General features: G+C 43.2%; 1 protein-coding gene across 1 annotated transcript in view; it reads left to right on the top strand.

The window, feature by feature from the left end:
- Nucleotides 1-27901, top strand: part of LOC146811155 (uncharacterized) — a 183757-nt gene that overhangs the window by 45035 nt on the left and 110821 nt on the right. The window contains exon 5 of the mRNA XM_085618218.1: nucleotides 26374-26424. Coding sequence (XP_085474344.1) covers nucleotides 26374-26424 — 51 coding nt within the window. The remainder of the gene's footprint in view (nucleotides 1-26373; nucleotides 26425-27901) is intronic.

Genomic DNA, 27901 nt, shown 5'->3' with positions numbered 1-27901 from the left:
TCTTTCCTCCGACGCTTCGCTTCCTGTGCTCGCACATGATCATTCTTCCGCTGCTCTTTATCAAACAGCGCTTTCTCACGTTTCTCTCGCTCACGTACTTCCTTCACCCACAACCGCACACACTCAAACATATCCTGACGAGCACGCCATTTAAACATACACTGTTCCACATACTCAATCTTACGCATATCAAACGATCCATACAAGGGCCATCGTAACTCAGGATCCTTCTTAGTATATTTCCTCCATACTGTGCTGTACATTATGGAAGAAAGACCATGCTTCACATACATATCCCTATTAGGAGTCCCCTCTGGGGGAGCCGGAGCAGATTCCTCGAGGTTCAACCGGTTTCCAAAGCAGCAGCACCACTTACGGAGTGCGCTAAAAGCAGGCATGCTCAGAAATAATGCAAAATATGCAATATTATAAAGAAAATGGCACTTAATCGTTGCGCCGTTCAAAGTTACACAGCTCCGGAGAAATCTCTCCACATTACCTGCCTATATGTGTTGCAACGCATATATTTTCACAATAACCAATACAAGATATGACCAGTCATCACAAATCAAACTCAAATAGCCAGACCAGGCTTCAAAAACTCGGAGCAAGTACCGTACAACGGTTCTTACCAATCAAGAGTCCAGATTCCAACTGCCAAGCTCCAAAATTCGCCCAAACGGCTTTCACGGCAGGACCGACAGAAGAGGTCTCAGTCGAGGACAGGCGCCACCCAGACGGTCAGCTCGGAAGGGAAGGAAGAAAAACCTCGGGATGCCAGGGCTAAAAGACGCCGCTGGCAGTGATCACATCCTCGGCCAAATTCCTCACCTTCGTTGCGACCAGTCCTTCGAGCATCCGAGTCTCCGATGAGCCCCACGTGACGGGCGCCAATTGATGAATACAAGCCCCAGCTAGGCCCGCAGGACACAAGGGTTCGCTCTCCTGCAATGGAATCTATAAGGAAGTTGGCACGGAAACTGCAAAGTACAAAGACAAGGTTTATTAACCCTTAAGGGTGGTCCTACAATCCATACAACACTCTTCAGTATTGCATAGAGTAGCACAAAGAACTTAGATACATGGTCCCCTTTTATACACAACAGAGGGGCTCATAAGTGGGTGGATACAAAATAAGACAGAGAATATTACCTTTTATGGTCATTTTCGATACTGAATCAATATATGGACAGAGCTGATACACTCCTTGAGCCCGCAAAAACATGGTCAAGCAAGGCTAACTGGTAACAGATGTGGTCAAGTCTGGGCATGCGCCAGATGGACAAAGGAGCTATTTATAGACTGTTACTAGGCAGATTACAAAAGCAACTAACACGGAGGTAGGACTTTTCTCGTGTTGAACACGTGGAGACATGACAATACAAAATGGAGTCCGAACTTCAGTCAACATAACAGAAGAGACATGCGCTAAAGAAGGGGGAATTCATGTCTTTAGTAAATGCTTAATCACATCGTTGTTTCAATTTACAACACTTTTCCCACAGAGGTTTTGAAGGTGATCTATAAGCTAAACTGAGAGCATATTTTCTGTAAATTCACATTATCTTTCTCAGTCATGGGAGAATGAAGTCTGACAGTCTCAGTAAAACATGTACATCCAACAAGGTCAGAGACTGTCAGTTGATTCCTTTGTGTTCTACTGCAGCTTCCCAGAGTGTTCTAAAGAACAACTAGAGTACTAACAGTCCTACTTATCACAAAAGTATGGCACACCTGAAGCCATCTTGCTTGGAATAAAGTGGTAACTCTTAAAACATTTAATTTAAAAAGGAACAAAATGAGGGGGCTCATTTTGCCATAGAAAGTATGATTAGTGCTGCAGAAAGAAAAATTAGGGCACATTTTGAGTGACTTCTCAAATCCTCTTCTATTTCATTAAAATATTCTGACATGCAGACTGAAACATGCACTTTCAATACCAGCAGCAGACGTCCCTGGTGAGCAGTAGCTTTACTACAGTGATCTAATAAGCAACTAGAGTGCTAACATTCTGAATTTATGGCAAATGTGTGACACATCTGAATGCCTTCTTGATGGAATCAAAGTAAAAAACTGAAAGCTTTTCCTACTGAGGAGACTGTAGTAAATGAGGAAATTAGGAAACATCATAACAAATAAGTCTCCCAAAATGGCCACCAGAGACAAAAGAGCCCAAATGTAGCCCAAATATCACCGAGATGTAACCCAAGTATAGCCCAATGACAGAATGTCCCAGAGTGTTCTAACAAACAACTAGAGTGCTAACAGTCCTACTTATCACAAAAGTATGGCACACCTGAAGCCATCTTGATTGGAATAAAGTGGTAACACTTAAAACATTTAATTTACAAAGGAACAAACTGAGGGGTTCATTTTGCCATAGCAATTATGATTAGTGCTGCAGAAAGAAAAATTAGGGCACATTTTGACTTCTCAAATCCTCCTCTATTTCATACAAATATTCTGACATGCAGACTGAAACATGCACTTTGAATACCAGCAGCAGACTTCCCTGGTGAGCAGTAGCTTTACTACAGTGATCTAATAAGCAACTAGAGTCCTAACATTCTGAATGTATGGCAAATGTGTGACACATCTGAATGCCTTCTTGATGGAATCAAAGTAAAAAACTGAAAGTTTTTCCTACTGAGGAGACTGTAGTAAATGAGGAAATTAGGAAACATCATAACAAAGAAGTCTCCCAAAATGGCCACCAGAGACAAAAGAGCCCAAATGTAGCCCAAATATCACCGAGATGTAGCCCAAGTATAGCCCAATGACAGAATGTCCCAGAGTGTTCTAACGAACAACTAGAGCGCTAACAGTCTTACTTATGACAAAAGTATGGCACACCTGAAGCCATCTTGATTGGAATAAAGTGGTAACACTTAAAACATTTAATTTACAATGGAACAAAATGAGGGGGTTCATTTTCCCATAGAAATTATGAATAGTTCTGCAGAAAGAAAAATTAGGGCACATTTTGACTTCTCAAATTCTCTTCTATTTCATAAAAATATTCTGACATGCAGACTGAAACATACACTTTTAATACCAGCAGCAGACTTCCGTGGTGAGCAGTAGCGTTACTACAGTGATCTAATGAGCAACTGGAGTGCTAACATTCAGAATTTATGGCAAATGTGGGACATATCTGAATACCTTCTTGATGGAATCAAAGTAAAAAACTGAAAGCATTTCCTACTGAGGAGACTGCAGTAAATGAGGAAATTAGGAAACTTCATAACAAATAAATCTCCCTAGATAGCCACCAGAGACAAAAGAGCCCAAATGCAGCACAAATATCACCCAGATGTAGCCCACATGTAGCCCAATGACAGAAGTGTGCAAAACACTTATTTTTTGTGTATGTGCAGTTTTATATAGTGCAGACTTGTCAGGTATTGGAGTGCTTTACATGAGCATTGGTTACATCACACAAGATCAAATTAATTTTGGTTGTAGACATGGGGAGATTAAGTGATTTGACCAGAATCACAGAATGTTGAACTGAAGCAGAAACTCCAACCTTGTTCCCCAGTTGCAAAGTCTGCAGCTCTGGAAGTAACACCACCTCCTCTCCCCTAGGTGCAACATTTAATCAAGTGGTCAACTGGATAAAAAAACATAAAGATTACAAACAATTTAAAAGTTCTTTGTTGCTATTTGAAAACTCAGAAAATATGTCCTCATTTTAGTTTTTTAGAGCACTAACCATAATTTTGATGCAAATAAGACCCTCTCATATATGTAATTTCTAAAGGAAATACTCTAGGTATTACAGTTTTGATTACATCAAGATGACGTCAGGCGTTCCACACTTTTGTAATAAATATAGAATGTTAGCAATCTAGTTGTTCATTGGGATACTGTTGAGAGGCAGAGGCCAGGGGCACAGACTCTGAAAATTGAAGGCAGGTAGGAGAGTGCAGAGGCAACAATTTGACCACACTGGGCAGGCAGGAAGGGCAGTGGCAGCACAACAGACTATGGAGGGCAGTGGAAAGGGGGGCAGGGGCAACAAACCAACAATACAGGACTGGCAAGAGAGGCTGTGGCAATATAATAGACCATTGTGGGCAGAAGGAAGAGGCAGTGGTAGTACAACCATACATGCCAACAGACCCGTTTCAGCCAGGAAACGTCCAATGTTTTTAAGCTCAAATGGGCTTTACTTGATCTGTCTCCTGTCTACAATCTCCTCTTTTTTAATGTAACTCAAAGGGGAAAATCAATACCCCAGTTTTTTTTCAAAATCTCCCTCTTACCAAGTTCAAAATGTTTGCAAGTATGGTACATTAGATCATGGTAGGCAGGATGAATTGGGGTAGGGACATGGACTCGGATAACAGACGACATGAGGGACATGGAGAGGTGCACCAAACTGACCCTACAGGGCAGGCATCAGGGAGTGCAGCACAACAATCCATGGAAAGCAATAGGGAGGGGACAGGACCATGCACATGGACAACAGAGAACAGAGGGGAAAGAGGCAATGGTAGCTAGCTGACCATAATGGACAGATAGGAGAGAAAGCTGCAGCATAACAGACCATAAAGGGCAGGAGAGACGGATCAGAGGCATTACAATGGAACAGGCAAGCCAGGAGGGACGGAATAGGGGTCTGCACATGGAAACAGAGGGCTGGGGGCAAGGGGGCAGGGCAGGAGAAGCAAGATGACCATGGAGGTCAGGCAGGATGGGCGTTAGAAACACGACACACCATGGAGAGCAACAATGAGACTATGATGTCATACACACAGACCATGGAGGGAAGGTGGGAGGGGGTCAGGGGCAGCTAGCTGACCACACAGGGAAGGTGGGAGGGGCCATGGCAGCACAGAAGACCATGCATGGTAAGCAGGAGGGTTAGTGGCAGCACAATGGCTATGATTGGCAAGAAGGAGGGTGCAGGGGCATGCACAAAGGACCATGGAGGATAGAAGGGAGGGTCAGGACCCGGGCACAGACAAGAGAGTTCAGGGGAAGGAGCCTCACAACAGACCGCACGGGGCAGGCAGGAGGAGCAGTTGCAGCACAACAGACCAGGGAGGGCAGAAGGGTGTGGCAGTAAAATGGACCATGGAGGACAGGAGGAAGGGGATAGGGGCATGGCATGTGGACAGGCAGGGTGGAGGTGGCAGGGACAGGTTACAGTCATCTGACAATGCTAGGCAGGTGGGAGGGAAGTGGCAGCTCAACAGAACACTCAGAGTAGATAGGAGTGGCAGGTCCATGAAACATGGTGGGCAATAAGGATGGAGCAGGGGCATGCACAAAGACATCGGAGGGCAGGGGGAAGGAGAATAGGGGCAGCAAGCTAAGCACAGAGACTAAGCAGGAGGTCAATGATGGGCCATAGAATTGGGCAATGGAGGGCAGGAGGAGTGGACTGGTACATCATGCTAAATGGAGGGCAGTGGCAGCACATCAGACCATGCATGGCAGTAGGGAGGAGGCTAGTCGATGGATTCAGACAACAGAGGATAGGGAGGAGGTGGATGGGGCAGCAAGCTAACTGTTCAGAGAAGGTGGGTATTAGGAACTTTATTGTTTTTAAAATGTGTGTCTGTGCGAACTACTTAAAATATGCACAAGTATGCAGCATAATCTCACTTTTATTCAGGAAGAAGAGGACGTTTGTGACTGTGACTCCTGGCTCACTTGGCAGAAACACCCCCTGACCCTCCACCCCCCCATCGCAAAACGTAATGTCCGTGAAAAGGGTAGGTGGACGCAGTGTTATATAGAACATAGTCCTGAGAGCACGATTGAAAATGAAAACTAGATATAGTATATGGTATAAACTATGCACCAAAAAGTGTGATATAAGATGAACCGGGGCGTGAAATATAATATGCAATACATTGTGCGCAATGATAGATTCATTGGAGAGCACGAGATAGCACAGGCACTAGCTCGTGCTATGTGATATGCGCCTTGGAGTGTAATATGCACAGGGCAGTGTTGTGTAACCTAACTAGTCTCTAAAGTTGTAATATAAAATATGTGCTGGGGAGTGTAACGTTGCATATGCACTGTGACAACGATATGGATCCCAGATTGTAATATGTATGGCATAGCGCTGTGCGTTATAACATAGGCATCGAGGAAGGCACGTTAGATGGGGCAATATAAGCCGTGCGAAGGCAAGTGTGGTACGACATATTCACGGGGTGGTGTTACAGTGCACATGGGCTAGAGAGTGTCATAGCATACGCACTAGCTGGTGGAATACAACACAGAGGTGTGAGGCACTCGGCGGGCAATGGTGGGTGTAACACAGCATTGGGCTCAGCCAGGAGCACGCTGTGACTCTCAAGTAAGGTTTGTCTCCTTTCCAGAGAGTAAAATAAAAAGTATTACACATGCAGCGGTGGATGTGTGTTTTATTAACTGTGAGGGGGGTTTCTTGCATAGTTTGGTTGAATTTTTGTTGAATCCCCTTTGAATGGCTTGGTGTGCGTGTATATTAAATGTGCCCGTCAATAGCTACCCATGCTCGTATAAATAAACGACAAGGGTGTCTACTTGGAGACTACCCACCGGTGGGGGCGCCTGGATTAGGCACGGTAGGGCGTCAGACACGTCAGAGCTTCACTAGCTGTGTAAATACATTCCATGTGGATTCATTCTATGCATAGTTGCCTTTTAATGATTATCATGCAAATCGTCATGGTGATAGGTACATACGGTTTGTCCAGCATGTGCTAAGTGTTTCTATAAATATATAATAATAAAAAACAAAGGCCGGCCCCGGGGTATGGGGTCCCCTGGGCCATAAGTGGCCTGAGGAGGGGGGCAACGCAGCCCCCTCCTAAAGATTTTTTTTTAAAAAGGCCATGACCCGGGGGTTGGGGTCCCCTGGGCCGATTAAGGCCTTGGGAGGGCCGAATTTTTATTTTTTATTTTTTTTTAAATTAGGGTGCAGGCCCTGGGGGATGGGGTCCCCAGGGCCAGTAAATTAGAAAAAGAAGGGGGGCAACACAGCCCTCCTTCTTAAAAAAATAAAATAAATAAAAGACTGGCATTGCGCCGGAGGCCACGCCCCATCCTAGCAGCACTCTGCAAACGCACCCCCTGGCCAGTTGTAAGTTGGGGAATTAATTCCCCTTCAACACTGAGGGTCCCTGAGGGCCAACTAGCCCAACAGGTATCTCCAGTATGCGCCAGGGAGCTGCGTTGCAGACAGGTGTTCTGAGGCCACGCCCCTTTTTATACCTCTCTGCAATGCAGCTCTGTGGCGCTTACTGGAGGTACCTAGTGGTCTAGTTGGACCCTAGGGACCCTCGGGATTCAAGGGGACTTAATCTCCCAACTTAAAACGGCCACAGGACGTGTTTACACAGTGGGGAAGTGAGGGGACGGGGCCTGAAGTGACTTGTGGAAACACGCCCTGTGGCGCGTTTCAAGAGGTAGTTTTAATCACCTGCCCTATTATATACTGGGGGCTTACAGAGGAGGTCATGCTGATCACAGGGGGACCCCAACGCATAGTGTTCCCTAGTGTATGTAGGTGTTTTCACTGTATTCTGAGTGTCTTTTAACATAGCACTGGCTCTAGGACTGGTTAGTCAGACTCAGTTAACACCAATATCCGTCTGAAAAAGTTGAGGGTACAGGATGATTTTGCAACAAGGCTTCTTTCTGTGTTTCTGTTTGTTCTTTCTCCACGTTGTCTTTCTTCCTGCACTTTTCTTCGTCTTTGAGGACTTCTGTTGCTTCTTTCTGCATTTCTTTTTTTTCTTTCTGTGCGTTTTTCTTCTTTCTTCACATGTCCTATATCTCTAGCCATAGTTAGAAATGAGCATTTAAAAAACCTTTGGAATTCACTGAAAAAACCATAGGTTTCAGGCACGTTATAGTTAGGAATTAGCATTTAAAAAACCTTAGAAATTCACTGAAAAAACCATAGGTTTCAGGGGCGTTATAGTTAGCTGGACTTTTCACTCTTACAAAACCATTGAAATTCCCCCGTTATAGTTAGTTCAGCTAACTATAACTCGCGCGCCCGCAATGCACTGCTGATGACGTCACATATTACATCACTCATGACATGGTCAGTGACATCACTCATGACATCACTGATGACATCTCAAATGACATCACTGATGACATCATCTGTGTGATAGAGTGGCAAACCTCCTCTTCCCCTAATATAACCTTTGATCCACACATTCAAAAATATTCCACATAACTAGTTGCATAGTAATACTACATTCATAATGCAGAGTGCAGATTTGTAAAATAAGGCAATAAGCACTAGCCCAAAACATTCTTTACATCAGGAGAGGGTAACGCAAACAAAACGTTTTGCCCCTAAGATGAAGAATACCAACCTTTGTCTCTCTAATATGCTCCAATAGTGCCCACCATTGGTAACCTGTGAGGGGGTACAGATGCCTTCCATTTGATGGCAAAACATAAGCGAGCTATGACTATTGCAATAGAGATAGCTACAGTAGTATGTTGACCTATATCTTCTTTTCTGTCCAGCATAATATCTCTAACAGTTAGCAGTACCTCAACCTGAAACAGCTGAGACAATTGTAATGCTGCATCACTTTAATACTGAACTAATCGCAAGGAGCCAACAAAAAAATGAACTATATCAGCAGCACATAGTCCATACCTTAGGAAGCTACAATTACTGTCAGTCTTGTTCGAAGCCCATTTAACTACCCTTTTCAGCATATAGTACAACATACAGGGGTTCTAAATTGTTGGAACTTCAAGTTGACCAAATCCACAGACAAGTAGATAGTTTTGAAGGAGCCCTTAATATCCGATACTTGGATAGGCAAACCATTCTTGGAACTCTATTTTTTCCAAGGGTATGAAGTTCCTCCTCCTTATATACAGTCATTAGATGATAAAGTATCCTTATAGTGAGTTTGTTATCACTTAAATATATATATGAGGGAAGCGCCAAATCATTATTAATGATCTTACTTACAACATTATGTTGGAAATAATTCCAAATCTTAGGATATTTAAAAAAATAATTATAAGAAAATCTATATTCTTGCTAAAGGGAAGCAAAATTGTTAAAACCGACTGTTCAAATACCTGCCCTAGGATGTTGATGTCATGGGTGTGCCAAGATCTAGCAAAATAATTTTAAAAGATAGACAGTAGATATAGCTTGCCCAAAGAGGTGCAAAGAAATGTAAAGAAGTGATTTGAAAAGAAGAACAGATATCTCCCCATATCCAATGGTCATCAATTGTCACCTTAAAAAGTCCTTTTTTTAAATAATTGTGGTTGGAGTGTCGACACAGGTAAACTTTCCAGTAAGACCCAGCCCCTAATTCATATACGAACGAGTTGCGGTCTATTTGACAATTAGTAAGCAGCAAGAAGATATCTAATACAAGAGACACAGACTGCCCAAAAACACATCTTAACATCCAGTAACAACAACCCCCCCTGATTGGGAGGAGTTTCAAGAGCCTGAGAGTTCACTGGGCCCATTTATACCCCCATAGGAATCTAGATATTCCTCCCTTGACCCAACTAAAAAATCTATTAGGTACACAAAGCAGAATGGCACAGAAAAGCTATAAGAACAGGAAGAATGTTCATTTTCATAATGTTGCATTGGCCGATAAGTCTGATGGGATGTTAATTCCATCAGTGCATCTTGATTATAGCCTATGTAAGTAACTGATCATAATTTAGTTTGAATATCCTTGTAACAGCAAAGTGATCTTGACTCCTAAATAGGTAAAAATGGACATAACACTTTTGGAGCGGAAGTAAAGTTAAGAATGGTTTAGAGTCTTTTGATGATTCAAACAGTACCTAGAAACTGCACATATCTCGCACCCTCCTTAGCAATAGATTGAATTGCCTGAACTAGTTCTGAAGAATACACCCCTATATAGTCTACATAGGAAATAATCTTGATCTCAGGATTTGGTGCAGTGGCCTGAGCTGAAAGCTGGGGATCCAGGTATGAGTCTCTGTGTCAGAACAACATCATGTGATTCTGGGCAAATTGCTTAATCTTGGACAGCGCCTGGATACCCTTATGGCTGATAAGTTGCGGTATATAAATCTACAAACCTTACAAAATTTAATGCCATTCAAAGCTGCAGGCTTTATCTGAGGACTATGAATAAGAGACCTTAAGTAATGTTCAATATAAGAGCAAATACGAGCATAGATAATGGGCAGCCCTGGCTTGTACCACATATGATCTTAAAGACAAAAGAACTATGTCCAGCCAGAACTACATAAGTGAATGAGTATCGATATAAACACTGGTCACTATTGACATATCTATCTGCAAAGCATGTTAACTACAGAGTTCCCCCCAAAAAAGACCATGAGACCTAGTCATACGCCTTCTCAGCATCTAATAATATCATTCCAATATGGCTACATAGGATTTTTGTGGCATCAAATAATGCTATAGCAGCATTGATTCGATTAGTAGTGTCTTTTCTTGGGATAAAGTCACGTCAATGTGAACATACCAAATATTCACTACACGAGGCGAGAGTTTAGCCAATAATTATGCATATATCTTGGCATCTGCTTTAATTAATGAAATAGGGAAATATGACTAGGGTAAGCAAAAAGGTCCGCTCCACCAGCAGAGTTGCTCCATTGCTCCATTATATGTCCAAAATCTGGGAAAGTCTTGTCAATACCCAACTCAACTCCTTTCTGGAAGATAACAACTTGCTGGAGCCATCCCAGACAGGATTCAGAGCTAAAAACAGCACAGCACAGAGGGGCATATTTACAAAGAAAGTGGCAAAGCGATCCGTAAAGCCTATAAGGCTAACAACACACTCCATTACTTTAGAAACTCAGGGCTGCAACATATTTACTAGAATGTGCTGCAGCTCTGGATTTCCCCCTGTGCCGGTGCTAAATGTTGCTGCCTAGCACCAACGCAGGCTCCCTTGCACCATAGTGCAAGGATGCCTGCATTGTCTGAGGGGAGTGATTGTTTATGTGCAGGAAGGTGTCCCTTCCTGCACATAAACAATCTTTAAATGGTGTTTTGTAGCTTAATGCAGCACACATCAAAGTTGCAAAACATCATTTTTAAAAAAATTATTGTTTATGTGGAAAAAGGGACATCTTCCTGCACATAAACAATCATTGGCGTTTTGCTTTTTCCATGTATGCTGCACAACAAAGCACACATTAAAACAGCAAAAAGTGATGAAAAATGTAAAAATTCTCCACATTGGGACAGGGTAAGACCAGGTTTTCCCTGGTCTTAATTTTGCCGCTGCCAGATATTTACGCCACCCTTTTAAATATGGGGCAGCATCCAAATCAATGGGTGCTGCTGTGTGACGCCCACTGAAACACCCATTGCCCTCCCGATTCAGGCCAGTTATAGTGTGAAAGGGTGCCCCTATTTATAAGGCAATGTTAAGCCAAGTTAAGTGGCTTAATACTGCCTGATAATAATGTGAAGTCCTTATCACCAGCACAACATCGTTGAAAGTAATGTCGTGGTGACAACAAGGTTTGTAAATATGCCCCAGAGTCTTCTCCCCTCACAGTTCTGGACAACATTAGACTAGAAGTAGATCAGGGCAAGGCCATTCCCCTGATTCTACTTGACCTTTCTGTTGCATTCAATATCGTCTCACATAGTCTAATGATTACTACACTGCATGAAACTGGACTACACTTAAAGCCCTACAATGGTTTGGTTACTTTTTAAGTAACAGAACTCAGCCTGTTTACCTAAAAACGTCTCAATCGTCCTCTCAGGGATGTAAATGTCGCTCCCCCTCAACTCTCGTCTGAACCTGACACGTTTTAATGTGCTTATTTCTTCCCTCACTAATCTGGTCAGATTTGAGTTTTACTCATATGCCGATGACACCCAACTAATTGATCCCACTGTACTGGCCGAGTCTGATTCTTAAATAAGCAGTTACAGTGCTCACCTTGTGTGAAATGGCCCAAAGAGTGATTTGTGAGCAACCCAGCTAGAAGTTGCATGTAGATAAGTGAAGCGAGTTGGAGAGAGCGTCAACAGAAGGGTCGGGGGAGTTAATAGATAAGGTCTCAATAAGCCAGCTTCAATCATCCTTACAAAAAGGCCCCATTCACTTTTTAACAATTTCATTGACCCAGGGCACTCCTTTCTAACTCTTACAGTCTCACAGCAGGGTATTGCCCACCTTGCCAAACAAAGGAGAAATAAGGATCAGTTTACCGAACTCCACACTGATGGTTTGTCTTCTGTCTTTCTTTACTAGTATCCTACTAATTAACATATATTGGATGTTTGCTTTTTGAAATTGAGTTTTTGTAACGAGGATAATATTGACTTTTCCTCCCTTGGTATCAATTCCTCACTTTTAGGTTGAGCCTACCAGACAGTGCAGATGTCTGGTTGAGCAAAACATATTGTGGACTAGAGAGGCCCACCCATTATATACCATTGGGTGGCTTTACTGTGAACCTCATTTGCCTGCTCCTTATCCGGAGGTTTGTCTTGCTCATTTTATGTTTCGCTTCCCTGGATCATTGAATATAGAATATTCCACAGTAATAACATTTCCATAAAAGAAAATATATAGAGAGTATATATATTTTAAAAACATAATCAATATAAAGCAATATAATTGTTGTATTAAATGGAGACATTTAATTTATAGCAGCTTACCCAATCAACTGTTCGTGTATCAAAATAACCCTCTGCAAAAATTTGGAGAAAGCAAAATGGACTTTATGGGAATGCAGTTGCAAAAAGAGCATTGCAGGTCTGCACTGTCTAAAATAAAATTTCTGTAATAGCGAAACACCATCACACTGAGTTATAAATCAATTTGGATGACCAATCATTTACTCGAGAGATAGAGTTAAAACAGTGAATAATATAATGTCTAAGAGGGTCAGCACAATCTGTGCTGCAGGTTGTAAACTTGTTTCAATTAAACTGGGTATTTTTATTTGTACACAACAAATTATAATCAACACTCGCCTTTGCACATTCCTTGGCAGACCTGTCCTCCTCGAAATTATTCATTGCTAGTTGTTTAATCTCAGCCTTGGAAATATCAAGGATGGATCGGTAAAAAGAGGGGGTCTTCCCAAACTATAAAGAAAGCCTTGAAATATTTCAAATATGGTATTCTTAAGGCATAATCCTGTTATAGGCAGTCTGCAATTTTTAGCCTATTTAGAAGTGCCTCAGGTTGTGACCAAATTCTTTGCCACAATAATATAGGGGCGAGTCCTAATGAGATCTTCTAAAAAAGGGAGTCCCAGCTCTTTATGGCAAACATACACAAATACAAAATTCAGAACTGCAAGGTACTTCCTTAAGCATGCATTTTCCGTGAGTTGACATATCCCAACACAACAGCCCCATATTGTGCCAAATGAGGTACATTTTGCTTCATAATTAGTGCAGAGTTCTTTGAGTGTTCCCCTCAATCTGGCTGCAAATCTATGAGCCCTGAAGCAGATCTGTTCATCAGCAAGGTTCTAGATGAAACAAGCTGTTTCCATGAGCCATGGGCCTCAACAATAAGCCCAGGTAACAGATGGTGGAAGATACCGCAAGCTTATTTTCTCCTATCCTAAATTGCTAATATTTGTCAGCCGTACACCCATATTTCATATGGAAAGATTTAGACAAGTTAACTCTTGGATCTATCTCGGCCACATATTCCACAAAATTATTCATCAAGTTCTGTAATTCGTTTGGGGTGCGTGCCATAATTACTACATCGTCCGCATACAATAATATGATTATGGCTTTTTGGTTGATATGTGGAACATCATGACCTTTCTCTCTAAGAACCTGCTAAGATTATTAATGAAAGGGTGAATAAAAAAGGGTCCGGACCATAGCCCTGCCATATCCCCAGTTTAACATAAATTTTTCAATGCATTCTCCAAAGATTCCGAACCTGAGTCCGGCCTTACCATTTACATAAATATGCATACTGAAATTCAGTAAAGAGAAATCAACACCCATCTTGATCATTAAAGTCTATAGTTTATCAGAATTTACCCATTCAAAGGTACCGCAGAGGTCCATAAGTGGCAAATAGATTAGAGTGAGTGAAAGATTCTGCTCCGCTTGCGGAGTTTGTAATGTTTTACCCTTGGAGTGTGAAGTTTCGGCAACACTCCGCTAACCAACAGAGTTTTTCCTCGCACGTGGCTCACAAACATTAAGTTGGCGAGTGCACCCTAGAATTTATATCCTCTAGCTTGATTTTTGAGTGCTAGAATGCCTCCCACAAGATTCCTTAATGTAGGCAGTCACAGCAGGTCGCTACCTATCACGTTGAGAGAGCTACTGTTCAAGTAGAAAATCTTTGGTGCTCTGTTTGGTTCCCTTCACTAAAAATAAGTGTGAGAAGCTCAACATGGAAAAACTCCACAGCACCTCACAAATGTTTTAATTGGAATAAAACTTCACAAGTTCCACCCACCCATAAAACATCTCTTTGCTATTGCATATTTAACAATAAGTAAACTAAAATTAAGAGACTGTTCTAGAGTACCCACCCCCTTTCTAAAACCATGTTGATTAATTTGCATGAAAGAGTTTTCCTTTGCCCAATCCTCCAATTGTCTTAGTATTATTCTCCCAGCCACATTTATTAGTGAATACAACAGGGAAATTTGCTGATAACAAGTTGGAGCTCCCCTTAGCTCCTTTTTTTGAAAAATGGAGTTATCATGAAGGAAGAACAAGATTCAAAAGGACCTATTCTGCAGATCAATCCTAAAACATTAATCAATTCAGTTCCGTTCAAAACTCTTCATTTCGGCCACCAGTGCCATTAAAGAACAATTCATCACATAGCCACATACGTGATAAAACATAATTTAAAACAAGTAATTTTCTTAAAAACATATAGGTTATGAATCTATATACAGTTATAAATGGATAAATATAAATAGGGCATATCAAAAAATAAAATGGGGTATTGCAAAAGATAACCCAAGTAGAGCACATATAAGACAAACTGAATGGTGGTTTGCTAGGCAGATAAGTGACCTAGGGCTTTCTTATGGAGAATCCACATTGTACCCAAAAACGTTGCGAGAGTGATGACCAGTTGTATGGAAGGGTCTGATCTGAGGCTGCAAAGGGCATCTTGGTTGTTCTGCATGCCTAGTAGCCTACATATCAGTGCCAGCCATTTTTTCTGGGGAATGAATAACCTGGACAAGTATACATAGCATGTGAAACACATTCCATCAGATGATCACATGAAGGGAAGGAGCTACCTCCTTCACCCTTCGAACCAGCAGTGAATGACCTAAGGGGCAGGGTGCCTATACAAAACTGGAAATAAAATTTCCTATGCAGTGGGACCAGTATTACATCCCAGAATAATTCCCGCCCACACCATAACTTGATGTCCATGTGGTCGCTTGCCAGCTTGGCACTAGCTGACTTCCGAACGACCTTGTCATTTCCAAGCGACTGGTATCTCTTTTTGAGCTCATCTTTGGATGTATTAGGTTGATGCCACAAATCATGATAGTCTAATTATTGCAAGGCTGACTTCATATTTGAAAGCCATGGAATTTAGGTGAATTGGTCATCCTTCATTACATTCCTCAGGCTGTCAGTATATTGTGCCAGCTCTGGAGTACGCCACAAGCACCTCCAATACAACAATGGCTGTAAACTGATTTTGTATCAGGCCCTTGTAACACCTAGGTCTTTAAACAATGGGAGTAACAGGAACTAGTTGGGAGGGAAGTCAGGTTCCTTAAAAAGACTATTCTCGTATCTTGTGATCTCATTTTGTTTGGCAAATCCCCACAGCTCAGCCCCATACAGGATTGTGCCCAGACCCTTGGCATCATAAATATTAAGTGCAGGAGTAATGGGTTTGGAAAAGGATGTCGAAAACTCCTTGAGTATTATGCCAGAGATCTGCTTTAGCCTAGTTGTGGCCTTGCTAATGTGTGGTTGCCAAGGCATACCCTTGACAATGATAACCCCTAGGTATGTAAAAGTATTGACTTGTTCAAGAGAAGAGTCACCCAGGATTAGGTAGCCCTTAAAAGATTTATGCTGTCTGAAAGACATCACATTATTCTTTGAAGTGTTAATTCCCAAGACTTGATCATCACAAAATTTATTGAGATGATCCAAAAGTTTTTGGAGTCCTGACGGAGTCTTGGAAATCAGCAAGTTGTTGTCAGCAAACAAAAGAACTGGAGTTTTAAGACCTGCCAACAATGGGGCATCTGCCTCCAGTTCAACCCAGAAGGAAGCTATGTACTTAATAAAAAGTGGGAACAGGATGGGTGTCAGCAAACATCGCTGTCAAACAACTTTGCAGACTGGTACTTTTTCTGTCAACTGAGTCTGGTTACCTCCCCATCTTACTTGCATAGTGGCCTTTGTGTAAGCAGATTAAGAAGGATAACATCCTGGGGGACATGTGCAAGTCAGACAAAATACTCCACAGTTTCGGTCTAGAAATCATATCGAAGGCCAATTTTAGGTCGACAAACACAACACAAAAGATGCCACCATGGATCAATACAGTTCTCCAGTATATTAACATGAATCGAAAAACCTGATCAATAGTTGAAACCTTGATGCAGAAACAAGCTTGAAAGTGACTTAGAATATTATTCTCGTATATCATTAGTCTCTAATGACCCTCACAAATCCAAATTACTTTTAAAGAGATTGATTGCATCCCATTTGGTCCCTGGGCCTTTCCTTAGCGTGATCCGCTTATAGCATCCAAAACGTCCTTTAAAGTAAAAACAAGGAGTGGTGTTCCCTTAGTATCCATGGATTCCTGGGCATAAATACTAGAAAAGTTTCTCACCCAGTCTTCTTGGTGTATGACAACTTCAACTGTTGGAATATCAGAATCTTTAAAATGGATTATTACAATTTGATACAAAGCACAGCTATCTTTACAAGTGCTGGCATTAATTAATGCTTTCCCGGCCACAGAATAAATGTATTGCTTCCTGTGTGCCAATGCAGTCTTTTTTGCCCACCTTCATGATACTCTTTCATTACTTACTCAAGGTAATCTGTTTAGTGCCTCTTTCAGTTTTTTTTATAGCTTTTGTACATTTGGAGTCAAACTATCCGTTATGGTTTGCAATTGATCTCAGTGGGTTGTGCGTCAGACTGGCTGTAACAAGCCTGCCATTTGAGAGGAAAGCATTTATAATATCCCCATCCTCAGCATTATCATCAAGGCATATATTCACTTGAGCATGATTTGCACAGAATAAATTTAAAAGAAAATCCTCAGTGATGACATTGCTCCATTTAATCCATATATAATTTCATGTAGCCACCTTGATATCATTGGTGCAAACTACGCTGCTAGTCTTTGCCTTGTTATCCGGACAAGTAATATCTATACATTGTGGATTAGGATTACTAAAACCATTTAGCTGTGTCCTGAAATTCATAATGAAAAATCTAAAAGCACATGTGACTAAGCTAATATCAATAGTTGAACTACAGTCTCCACTCATAAAAGTGCACCCAAAAGGAGTGTGCAGGTCAGAGATCTCATTAGCAAAAGCCAAATCAACATTTTTAAAATGCACTTTTTAGTTGCTCGCCATATGCATCATGACCAACTTGAGATAGACCCTGATGGTCTACATAGTCATATATTTCCCTGCCAGTGATGGGACAGAAGCAGTTGTTTAAATTCCCCCCAGCCCCCAAGCCAGCAGATTATCCCTACCTTTCACATAGCAAACTGTCTCAAATTCTCTCACAATACTATCAATTGCAAAAGCTTTCTCTGGAGTAAAATTTTTATTATAATGATTAGAAATATAAAAATGTATGCTACTGCAAATTTTAAGACCAACAACATGATAGTAAGATCAATGCAGCCTTTTTTTTAAAAACGTTCCCTTATAGCACAGTGGTAATATACATTGAGAGGCCTCCCTTTGGTCTCCCTGCTAAGAAGGCAACTGCTGGTGTTTGAAAAGTGGTATAGCCATTTGATATGGTAATCAACAGTGGCCCATGATTCCTGAAAACACAGGATTCCAAAATGCTTAATAAAGGAAAGAAAAACATGGTTCTGGATTTTGTTCTTAATACCACCTACATTCCTAAAATAAAAGTCTCAATTTTTGTGTTGAAATCTCTTTTATTACTATTGAATGACTTTGCACACTTTTATCACACATACATCATTTTGATCAATTGTGCAGTAAGTTAATAACTTAGCGGATCCTGTCAGCATGCTTCTAGTGGCCCACAATGCGACCAAGTGTTCTTAGCACAGTGCACTGCTTATACACATATAATTATTTCCCTTGGGCTCATACAGATGCTCCATGTTACAAAGAGTTATGAATATAAATCAAAGCGTTACACAGTATAAGCATAAATTGTCGTCACCCCATCTTGACTAAAGAGGGGCCTGCAATCTAGAGACAGGTATCCGATTATGCCACTTAAAACAAAAGGAAGAGGGATGGAGGAAGGAGGGAAGAAAAGGGGAGGGGCCCAAGGAAGTCATTGTGTAAAGACTAAGGATCCTTAATTTATGTTAGAGGGGCCGGTGCATTATGAGGGGTCAACCACTCACAGAAGGAGGAAATTGTCAAATAGTTGTACAGCTCGGAGGTGGGGGTAAAGCTAAAGTGTTCTAGTGTCGAGAGGTGGGCAAGCAGTGGCTGCCATACAAGTGTAACATTTGTTTCAGAGTGCGTGATATGACAGGTTAGGAGGTCCACTGTCATAGTGCGCCATAGACGGGTGAACCATAGTGAGGTAGGTAGGGTCGTGGGCTTTTCCACAGCAAGGCTATAGTTTGTTTTGCTGACCCCACCATATGCAAGATCAGGCGCCAGTCAGTGTGCGTCACAACTATGAGAGATTGGGGCCGGATCCCTAGGATGGTTAACTGTGGTGTACTTGGTATGGGAAACCCCACCGTGTCCTTGAAGTGACTCAGTACCTCCCTCCGAAACAAGTGGACAGGACCACCAAATATGGAAGAAGGAGCCAGTAGTAAAGTTGCATCGGCAACACAAAGGTGAGGATGCAGGAAACATTCTCTGAAGCTGGACAGGCATATAGTACCAGTGGGTCATAACTTTATAGGCAGTTTCAAGTTGAGAAGTGCTTCGATAGGTCCTCAGAATGTCGTGCCATAACTGTTCCCACTGCTCCGTGGGGATGGCATCTGGAATGTCTGAGTGCCGGTGGGTCTGGTAAGGATGGAGGGGCAAAGGGTGCTTTAGGACCAGATACATATGCGAAATAAGCCCTTGTGAGACATCATAGGAGCGCACAAGTGTTTCGAAGGAGGTAAGCTGACATGTGGCCCCATGTGTATTGGTGGGAGTGCAGCCAATGTCTGTGCTGGAAGTATTGTAGCCATGTGTAGCTGGGAGGCAATAGTCTCTTGTGCATTGGTTGAAAGTCTTAAAGGTTCCTCCCTCAAAAAGATCGCTGATTATGTGGCATTTTTCATTCCCCTGGTCCAAGAAGGAGTGACGCTGCAGTGTCGGCGGGAAGTCAGGATTCTGAAACAGTGGGGTGTTGGGAGGTGAGGTCCCATATGTCCACAACTGTTATTATTGGGGTGACAATGGTGGCACTGCGTGGTCCAAGCCGTTTAGGCAATCAGGCCAGATCTCAAAGTGGTCTGCATGCCATCACCCTGCCCATAAAAAAAACAATGATTTTTCTCTCGCGAACCACCCATTCTGGGATATATTGGATGGGGCATGCAAGTTTGCCCAATCTCGTGTTAGCATGAGTATCTTGTTGGAGAACCGTTGATGACCTTTTCTCTAGATAAAGGAGTTCACCTTCCTCTGGAGGCCTGTGATAGACATTTGGGGAAGGGGCGTAGGTAGTGTCTGAAAAAGATAGACCACTTTTGGCAGTAGTGACATCTTTACGTCGTTTAGGCAACCAAGTCACAATATAGGGAGGGTCCTTCATCGCCTCAGGTACTTTAAGACAGAGCGCCAACACTCCGGACAATTATTGGACCGAATGGGTTGGCCATTGGAACAAGGTGAGTGACTGCAACTGCAAAGCCTCCTGTGGTGGAAGTGTTAAGTTCAATGCTTGTGATTTGTTTGTGTTGATCGTAAGGCTCAAGATTTATTTGAATGCATGAAGGAGCAAGAGCAGGGTGGGAAATTAATCATTGGGGTTGGTCAAAGTAAGCAAAAGATCCTCCGCAAATAGCATTACTTTGTGCTCATTGGATCCTAAGGAGATACCTTTAATGTCGGGCGCCCGACGAATGGCTTTCTCCAGAGGTTCCATTGCGAGGGTGAAGAGTAGGGGGGAGAGTGTGCATCCCTGTCGGGTCCCCCTACGGATGTGCAGTAGGCGGGAGAGAAGACCACTGACCCGGCTTTGCATGGTAAGAGCGACATTGGCTGCCATTATTCAGGATATCATGATAGGTCTAATCACAATTTTCAGGAGTACCGATCTGAGAAAGGCACTGTCCACCCTATCAAAAGCTTTCTCAGCATCCAGGTAGAGGAGGCACGCAAGGATGTCTTGTTGCTGGACCTTCTCCACCAGATGGGCCAGGCGCTAGATGTTGTCTGCCCCCTGGCACTGCCAAATGAACACAACCTGGTTTGGGTCGAAGAGACCCAGTAGATAGGGCTCCAACCAGTTTGCCAGGAGGTTGGTGTATATCTTGGCATCTGGATTAAGGAGGGCGATAAGGCAGTACGATATGTAGAGCAACGGGTCTTTGCCCAGCTTGGGTATTCAAACTATCTCAGCCATGGTCAGTGTAGGCATCAAGCTAGTAGTGTCAGAGAAGGAACTGTAAGTTGGGGCACAAACAAGTGGTAGAAAGACACTGTAAGCCCGTCTAGGCCTGGGGCTCTGCCCACCAGAAGGTCTTTCAGTGCCCGACACACTTCATATAGTGTAAACGGTGCCTCTAGACTGTGCTTGTGGACCCACTCCAGAGGTGGCCAAGGGCACGAAGCATGGAAGGGGCCCACCTCTCCCCTTGGCTATATAGGACAGAATAGAATACGTGGAATGCCCGCTGTTTGTCGTTTGTGGAGATGGCCCACGTGCCATCCTCATTTTTGACCTTAGCGATGTGGGAGCGGTAAATTCAGGTATGAAACCAGCAGGCTAGAAGGGAGTGGACCTTGTTCCCACCTTCATAGTATTTTTGTTTCAATATAAGGAAATGAGCGCTCTGCTTTGTTTACCATCAATGCCCACAATTGACCACGTAGCAAGGCCAGCTGCTTCTTTTGCAGCCTCAAAGGTGCAGTATGGTCCACGTGCCCCAGGCCCTTTATGTCCCTAGCTAGCCCGTTTTCTAACAGCCGGGCCTCCCTGGTATGGGCAATTATGATTGAAGTGACAGTGCCGCAGATAGCCGCCTTAAAGTATGCTCATCAGTGTTGGTGAGGGCATTTGTCTCAAAATAGGCTTGAATCTCTCTCCAAATTTCTGCAATGTTCCCCGGCTAACTTAAGATGTGAGAGGGGAGCCGCAAATGCGGTGCAGAGCAGGGTGCCACCCCAACACCCGTCAGGGTTTTCTCAAGGTGTGCATAGGCTGAGATAGAGATATCGAAGATGCTCGCTGCTTCAAGGAACCAGACAAGTGAATGTGATAAGAAGAAATAGTTGATGCGTGAGTACGAGCGGTGGACATGGGGAAAAAAAAGTGTAGTCCTCTCCATCAGGGGACTTATAGCATTATGCATCTACCAGGCCTAGGGTCATAATGTCCTTCTTCAAAGCGGCCGACATCGCCCTCATGCCCTGAAAGGAGTTCTCGCTACGGTTCAGCTCATGATCCTAAACCAGATTGAAGTCCCCCCTTAAGAGCAGCTGTCTATCTTCTTTTGCAGCTAAGTCCTTGAGGAGTGTCCTGAGATATGTGTCCTGAGATTGCTTGGGGCATAGATATTTATCAAGGTAAGGGATATGGTGTTATGCTGAGCTCTAATTTTAAGGCAACGGACCAATTTAGCAACCTGTAATTTGAAACCCACCTTAAACAGAATAGCAACTCCTGCCATCCTGGATGTAAAAGTCGTCCAGTATTGAGTTGGGTGCTTTGGATGTGCCATGCGGTGTGTATCTGAGCGCAAGAGGTGCATTTCATGTAAGAAAATAACCTCAGGGTCTTGCAGCAAGAGTTATCATCAAACCTGCCTGTGCTTATTGGGGGAATTGAGACCTTTCACATTAAGTGAAAGAAATCTGACCTGTATCATTGGTATTTGTGTGGGGTGTGTCAGAGTGGAGTGTAGTTTGCCAATTATTGGCCGACAAGAGAAAGCACTGCCACCCGCAGAGGTAAGGATAGGAGAAAGATCCTAATATGTTTTATCCCACTTATTTAGCAGGAGGCAGTCTGACAGGCCCCCATGACAAAAGAAAGTAGCAAGAAAAAGTTGCAGTAACCTTCTAGTTCACGTAGTAGCGCTACGCGTAGCTACGCGAAGTGCACTACGCGAGATACGCATAGCACTATGCGAACTGCAGAGTGCTCTGTTCGCGATGATTGCACAGTGCCGGATGCTTGTCCGCACTGTGCAATCATTGAAAATGGCATCTTGCACAGTGTGATCTGTCCTTCTCTGCCGCTCTAGTAGATTTTTACTCGAGCGGCAGCTTTCTCAACGCAGACTGGTAGTTTCTCAGCGCGAGCAGTCGCGAGCATACGCGACCACTCGCAATGAGAAACCTGACCTCCCCGCATTGAGAATCTCGCCCGGAGGTTTATTTTCTATGCTTGCGATCGGCAACTTGATGTTGCTGATCACGAACGAGGAAAAAGTCTCGCTGGGATGTTGTTTTGTTTGCTCTCTGTCGCTAATTTGATGTTGAGGACCGCGAGCAAGCAAAAATTGTCAACTACGCTACGCTGTGTGATTTTTCACTGTGCTATGTGCAAATCGTGTAGCGCAAAGTAGCACAAACTACGCAAACTTAGTTGTCCGCCCAGGGTTACTTCTAATCCCAGGGCTTCAGGGACAAAATGGAGAGGAAAAAGAGGAGTAAGACAGCAAGAACAAATTCAATAATGCCAACAGGGCCATAACGAGCCATTCAAGTCCTGGAATGTTCCATTGGTGGAAACCAGGTCTATTCTGAGGAAGTCACTCCCCATGGGGACAAGTTGAACAGGGGCTGAGAAAATCTTCTTTGCAAGTCCCAGCCTCTTGTCCTGGCGGCTGACCACATAACACAGGAGTCCTTTCTTGGACCCAGGAGAGCATTGGGTCAGCTCCAAACATGAACCGCTCTAAAGATGGGAAGTGGAGGCAGAGGGAAAGCTACTGAGGCAGACCTGAAACCAATCAGGGGACAGCCCTGTCAGGTTAGGCCCAGGAATTCCAGCTTGTGCATCACTTGTCTGCATATCAAGATGACGAGGCCACCAGGGCAGACACCAAGGGCCAGGTGGAGCATGTTAGTTGGCTGCAACTGTACTCAAGGTGTTTGTAGGAAAGTTGCCACAGAGGCCAGAGGAGAATGAGTGGGAGATTGAGCGCCATCTATGGAACGGAGATGCTGTATGATGTCTTATTTAGCCTGGGAGGTCGACTTTTCCTTGGACTGGGACATGTGCCTTGAGCGCGGTACAGCTGTCCATTCCGGGCATATAGAGATCCTGGGTAGAGCAGTGCGCAGGTCAGGGCTGCTGGGGCAGGAGTCCATCATGAGGTAGAGCAGTTCCCGAGCCTCTGGCACCAACTATAGAGATCTGTCCTGAGCAGCAGGCCTCAGCTCCTTCGGTCACTCAGGATGAGGCGGTGGGAACACCTGCCATCCAATAAGGCAGCCAATCACACCGCCAGGCACTGCAAGTCCTATGCCGCAAGCAGGTGCACAGATGACATGTCAAGGAAGTCTCTCACCTTAATGCTGGAACCCCAGTCCCAATATCAGACCCAGGGGTGGGACATCTTCAGACCCCGACACCAGCACACTCAAGGGGGCCCACAGGCTCACCACCGCTCCCTCACTGTACCCTGCAGTCAGGCCCAGACACCTTGGGGAAAGCCGAAGCATGGGCCGCCCACCCAGAGCTTTCCTATGCGAGCAACAGGGGGTCCGATGTGTGCCCAATCCTGGCCGGATGGCTACATCTGCATCTTAGGGTGGCCACAGCAGAGGGCCCGATGCACTTTAAAGATTGGCCCCTGGCCCTCAAGAGCCCCTTGCCCCTGCCTCAGCCTGGTTTCAAGATGTCAAACCCAGGCTTTTCTGGCTCCCAGGCCTCGATGTTTCAGGTCAGCAATTCACCCCCAGGGGCTCCAGGCACTCACAATGGGCAGCAGGCAACTAGTAGCTGGTCAGCACTAGTCCCGCTATCCCCTCCCAGGTCCCAATGCCATCAGATAAGTATAGTCCGGCCACAGGGAAACGGAGACACAGTGAGGTGCGTCCTATTTCATCGCCAGCCAAAGGCGCCATTTTTTATTTTGGTTAGAAATTGGTTCAGTGGTTCTGGAAGCTAACTGATTCAAATTACTTAAACCACAAGTAGCAGTTTTCTGACAGATAACCTTTTGCAATGCTATTGAAATCGGTTCAGTAATACTTGGAGCTAACTGATTACAATTGCTTTGATCACAAGTAAAAGTGTTCTGGCAGGTAGTGTTTTGTGATTGATGTTACTTAATCATGGCTAATACACTTGTAATTATTACACATGAACCTTTCCATTTCTTTGTTCCTAAGGCTCAACATAAGTACATCAAGGTCAGTTTGTTGGATCATTGAGGCAATCGTTTGCATCCAAATACCCCAGACCAGCAAATCGATTCATAATAGTGACATTGTATAGGGAGTAATCATGCCTCTGATCAACCATCTGCTTGTTGGCAAAATCACTTATCTCTGGAGTTTTATAAATGAAGCCCACAGGTAAGGCACTACCCTTGAATTTACCAGTAATGCCCCTCTGAGATAAGGAAAAACATGCCTGACCATATAACGTTTGTGCTGAAAATAGAGACCCTTGCCCCCGGCGACCACTCCACCCTGTTTTCCATGGTGTGGCTCATCAATGAAAGCACGTCAACTGACTGGCCCATTCTTTTGTGTATTTGTGTGAACCTTACCCTGAAAGCCCAGCATATGCTTAACTTTCTGGATCACTGTGAGACAGGTACTAGCAGCGTTTTCAACCACCTGGGTTTGTTGATACCGTCTCAGTCACAGCCTTCTTGCTACCAGGTAGATTTGGAATAGAGTTTATTGATGGAGTTTCGAACATTTCTTCAGTTGAGTTTTGCATTGTAGGTTTGCGCTCTTCAGTACTGCTAATTTCTCTTTCAATCACACCCTTAACATTACTTGAATTATTAGTCATAAACTTAGATGCTTTGCAAAGGATGCTAGCATGGTACACATTAATTTTCCTTTTGCCCATTTTGAAGTTTTTGGGGGACTGTAGGCAAAGCTGGATACTGTAGTCAAGAGAGGGGGCCCAGTCTCTTCCAAGCTCCATTGGTGCAGGCGTGTCCCACGCTGTGGGTGTCACAGAGCGGGACAGAGCACAAAAGATAGCTGGCGCCCTTCCTCCTGTCTGTGGGCTGCTGGGTTATGTAGTCCCACTGCAACAGCAGCAATGCTGCTAGAAATGCATCCCCTGGATCATTGTCAATTTACTTGTGCCCATGTAGTACTCACTTTCTGGGCCCTACTTTTGCATTAAGCACTCCATGAGAATGCATGGAGTGCTTAAGTATATTTGACTTCCTCCTACATGCTGCATATTATTCTTACTTGCTAATGTACTTGTCCCCTTTATTCACTCTGTGATGTGCTTATCCTTATGTGGTTCTCCCCATATTACTTTCTTGCCCTGGTCCTTTTCCCCCTGCTTTCCACATTGCTCTCTACCTCTCCCTCTCACCCGTTTGCTTTGCATTGCCTCCTAACTATGGCCTCTGTGTTGCTTCCCACACTCGCTTTAAAAGTTAAAACTCTATCACATATTCTGTTTTTTTTTAGCGATTCAACTTGGATTAGCAAATGAAAAAAACAAGGCTATTGTAATTTTGTAGGCGCATACGTGTTCTGCTTGCCTTTAAAATAAGTTGAGCTACAGCATCACAGGCTTTTAAAAATATTCTGCCTTAGCCATATTGAAAAGTATTGGGGAATGCTCTACAGCTTTGCTAAAACAGCTTGCATAGCCAATAGGTCCCAAAGACGGGAACTATTGGCTTTCCCAAACCTTGTTGCTATATTATCTACATGCCAATGATTTATCATACAATGTTTCATGCCCCCTTTCAGTTAGAGGTAAGAGGTATGTATCTAAAAAAATTAACACTGTTTTTGAAAACTGAAATGGTATCTTACACAAATGAAGTTGTCCTTTTTGTTCTTTCTTGTAACTATTTATTTTACATTGTCTTTTAGAAAGATGTGGGTTGTCTTCTTCCGGTTCTTGAAGCAGTAACTGAAGCTTTGGTAAGTGTATTTTTGTCAACTCCATAATGTAGTCCTTCATCTTTATTTAATCTAAGACCCTGGTCTTTTTTCAAACACATGGTATTTTTTCCAATAGATAGTGTAGTTTGTGTATGGCCTGCTTGATCTACAGATCCAACTGCCAAAACAAGGAGCTTATGCGTTCTATCCTGGCAGTGCATTTGTGCATAATATACTTCACCCTCTCTCACTGGGTCTTCACAGATCATAGGAATCTATGTAAGTGTTGCTGCTATAAAACTGCTCTCCTCTGTTACCCATTTCTCACTTAGCTACCCATAGATGACTAACTGTATTGCACTGTGAAGTCAAAACCTTGTCCTGGAAAACATGACAATCTTTTTGACTAACCAGCAAAGTAAATTACACTATTAGATGTACATTTATGGTGATGAATAATCTTCCCCTATTTTGAGAGTCTCTCTGCGGTCTCTAAGGACTTAAGGTAAGTGGTAGATGGTAGAAAAGTGCAAGTGTACCCTTATAGTGTTCAACTCATTTCCACAGACTTGTTGGATATCAATGGAAGCATGAATCTCTGCTACCCTCTGTTTCTTCTCTATGTCAGAAGAAGGCTGTATGAAAGCATAGAGAAGGAACACCATTAGAATAATTTATCAATAGTCTACTTTAATTCAGGAAAGGCAGAGCTCACAATTAAAAGCACCCCCAGCATTTAGGCATTGAAGAGAATACAACCATAATCAGCAAGTAAAGTAACACATATGTATTTGAATATCTCCTACCACTCCCCAGACAAATAACTCTTTTTCTTTCGGTTGGAAAGCACCCCCCATTATATTTAGGAATATGCCCAGGATCCCATTTTTTCATCTCTATGATCTCCAATTCTTTAAAACAAGCTTGGACTAACCAATTTGATGTCACTGACCAAAACACACACTCTGTTCATCTCCTATCGTGCAATATTGATAACCAATGTCTTCTCAGACACTCTCCATACCAATCTCAGTATTAGCTGTTTCAAGATCATTGGTGCTCCTATCGAACAAGTTTTTTTATCTTAAATTGCCCTTATTTAGTCTCAATAGTCAGTTTCAGTCCTGCCTTCTGTATCCATTTGATTTAAACTAGATGTACAGCTATCAAAAACAACTGTATTTTTAACTTCTCATTGTAATTCCACATCTTCAAGGTACCACATTGTCTCTTTCCTGTAATTCAGTTTGTCTGCATGTTCCCATGACCACCTAATAATCACACGGTCATATGTACATATTTCCAGCTTTCCCTTGCTAGTACACGTCTTCTCTAGTCAATGACGGAAAATAATAATCTAATAAACACGGAGGTGGGAAAGTACTCCTCCCTACAATTCATTGTCCCCTTCATATACTCCTAAATCTTTCTACCTTACTGACCAAACCACACATGCAGGCAAAGCGCTTTCACCTATCGAATATGGAACCTGAGGTATTTATGCCTTAACCTAGGC

The sequence above is a fragment of the Triturus cristatus genome, chromosome 7 (genome assembly GCF_964204655.1).
Source record: "Triturus cristatus chromosome 7, aTriCri1.1, whole genome shotgun sequence".
Classification (NCBI taxonomy): domain Eukaryota; kingdom Metazoa; phylum Chordata; class Amphibia; order Caudata; family Salamandridae; genus Triturus; species Triturus cristatus.
Note: the sequence above shows the minus strand (reverse complement) of the source record. Positions and strands in the feature narration are given on the sequence as shown.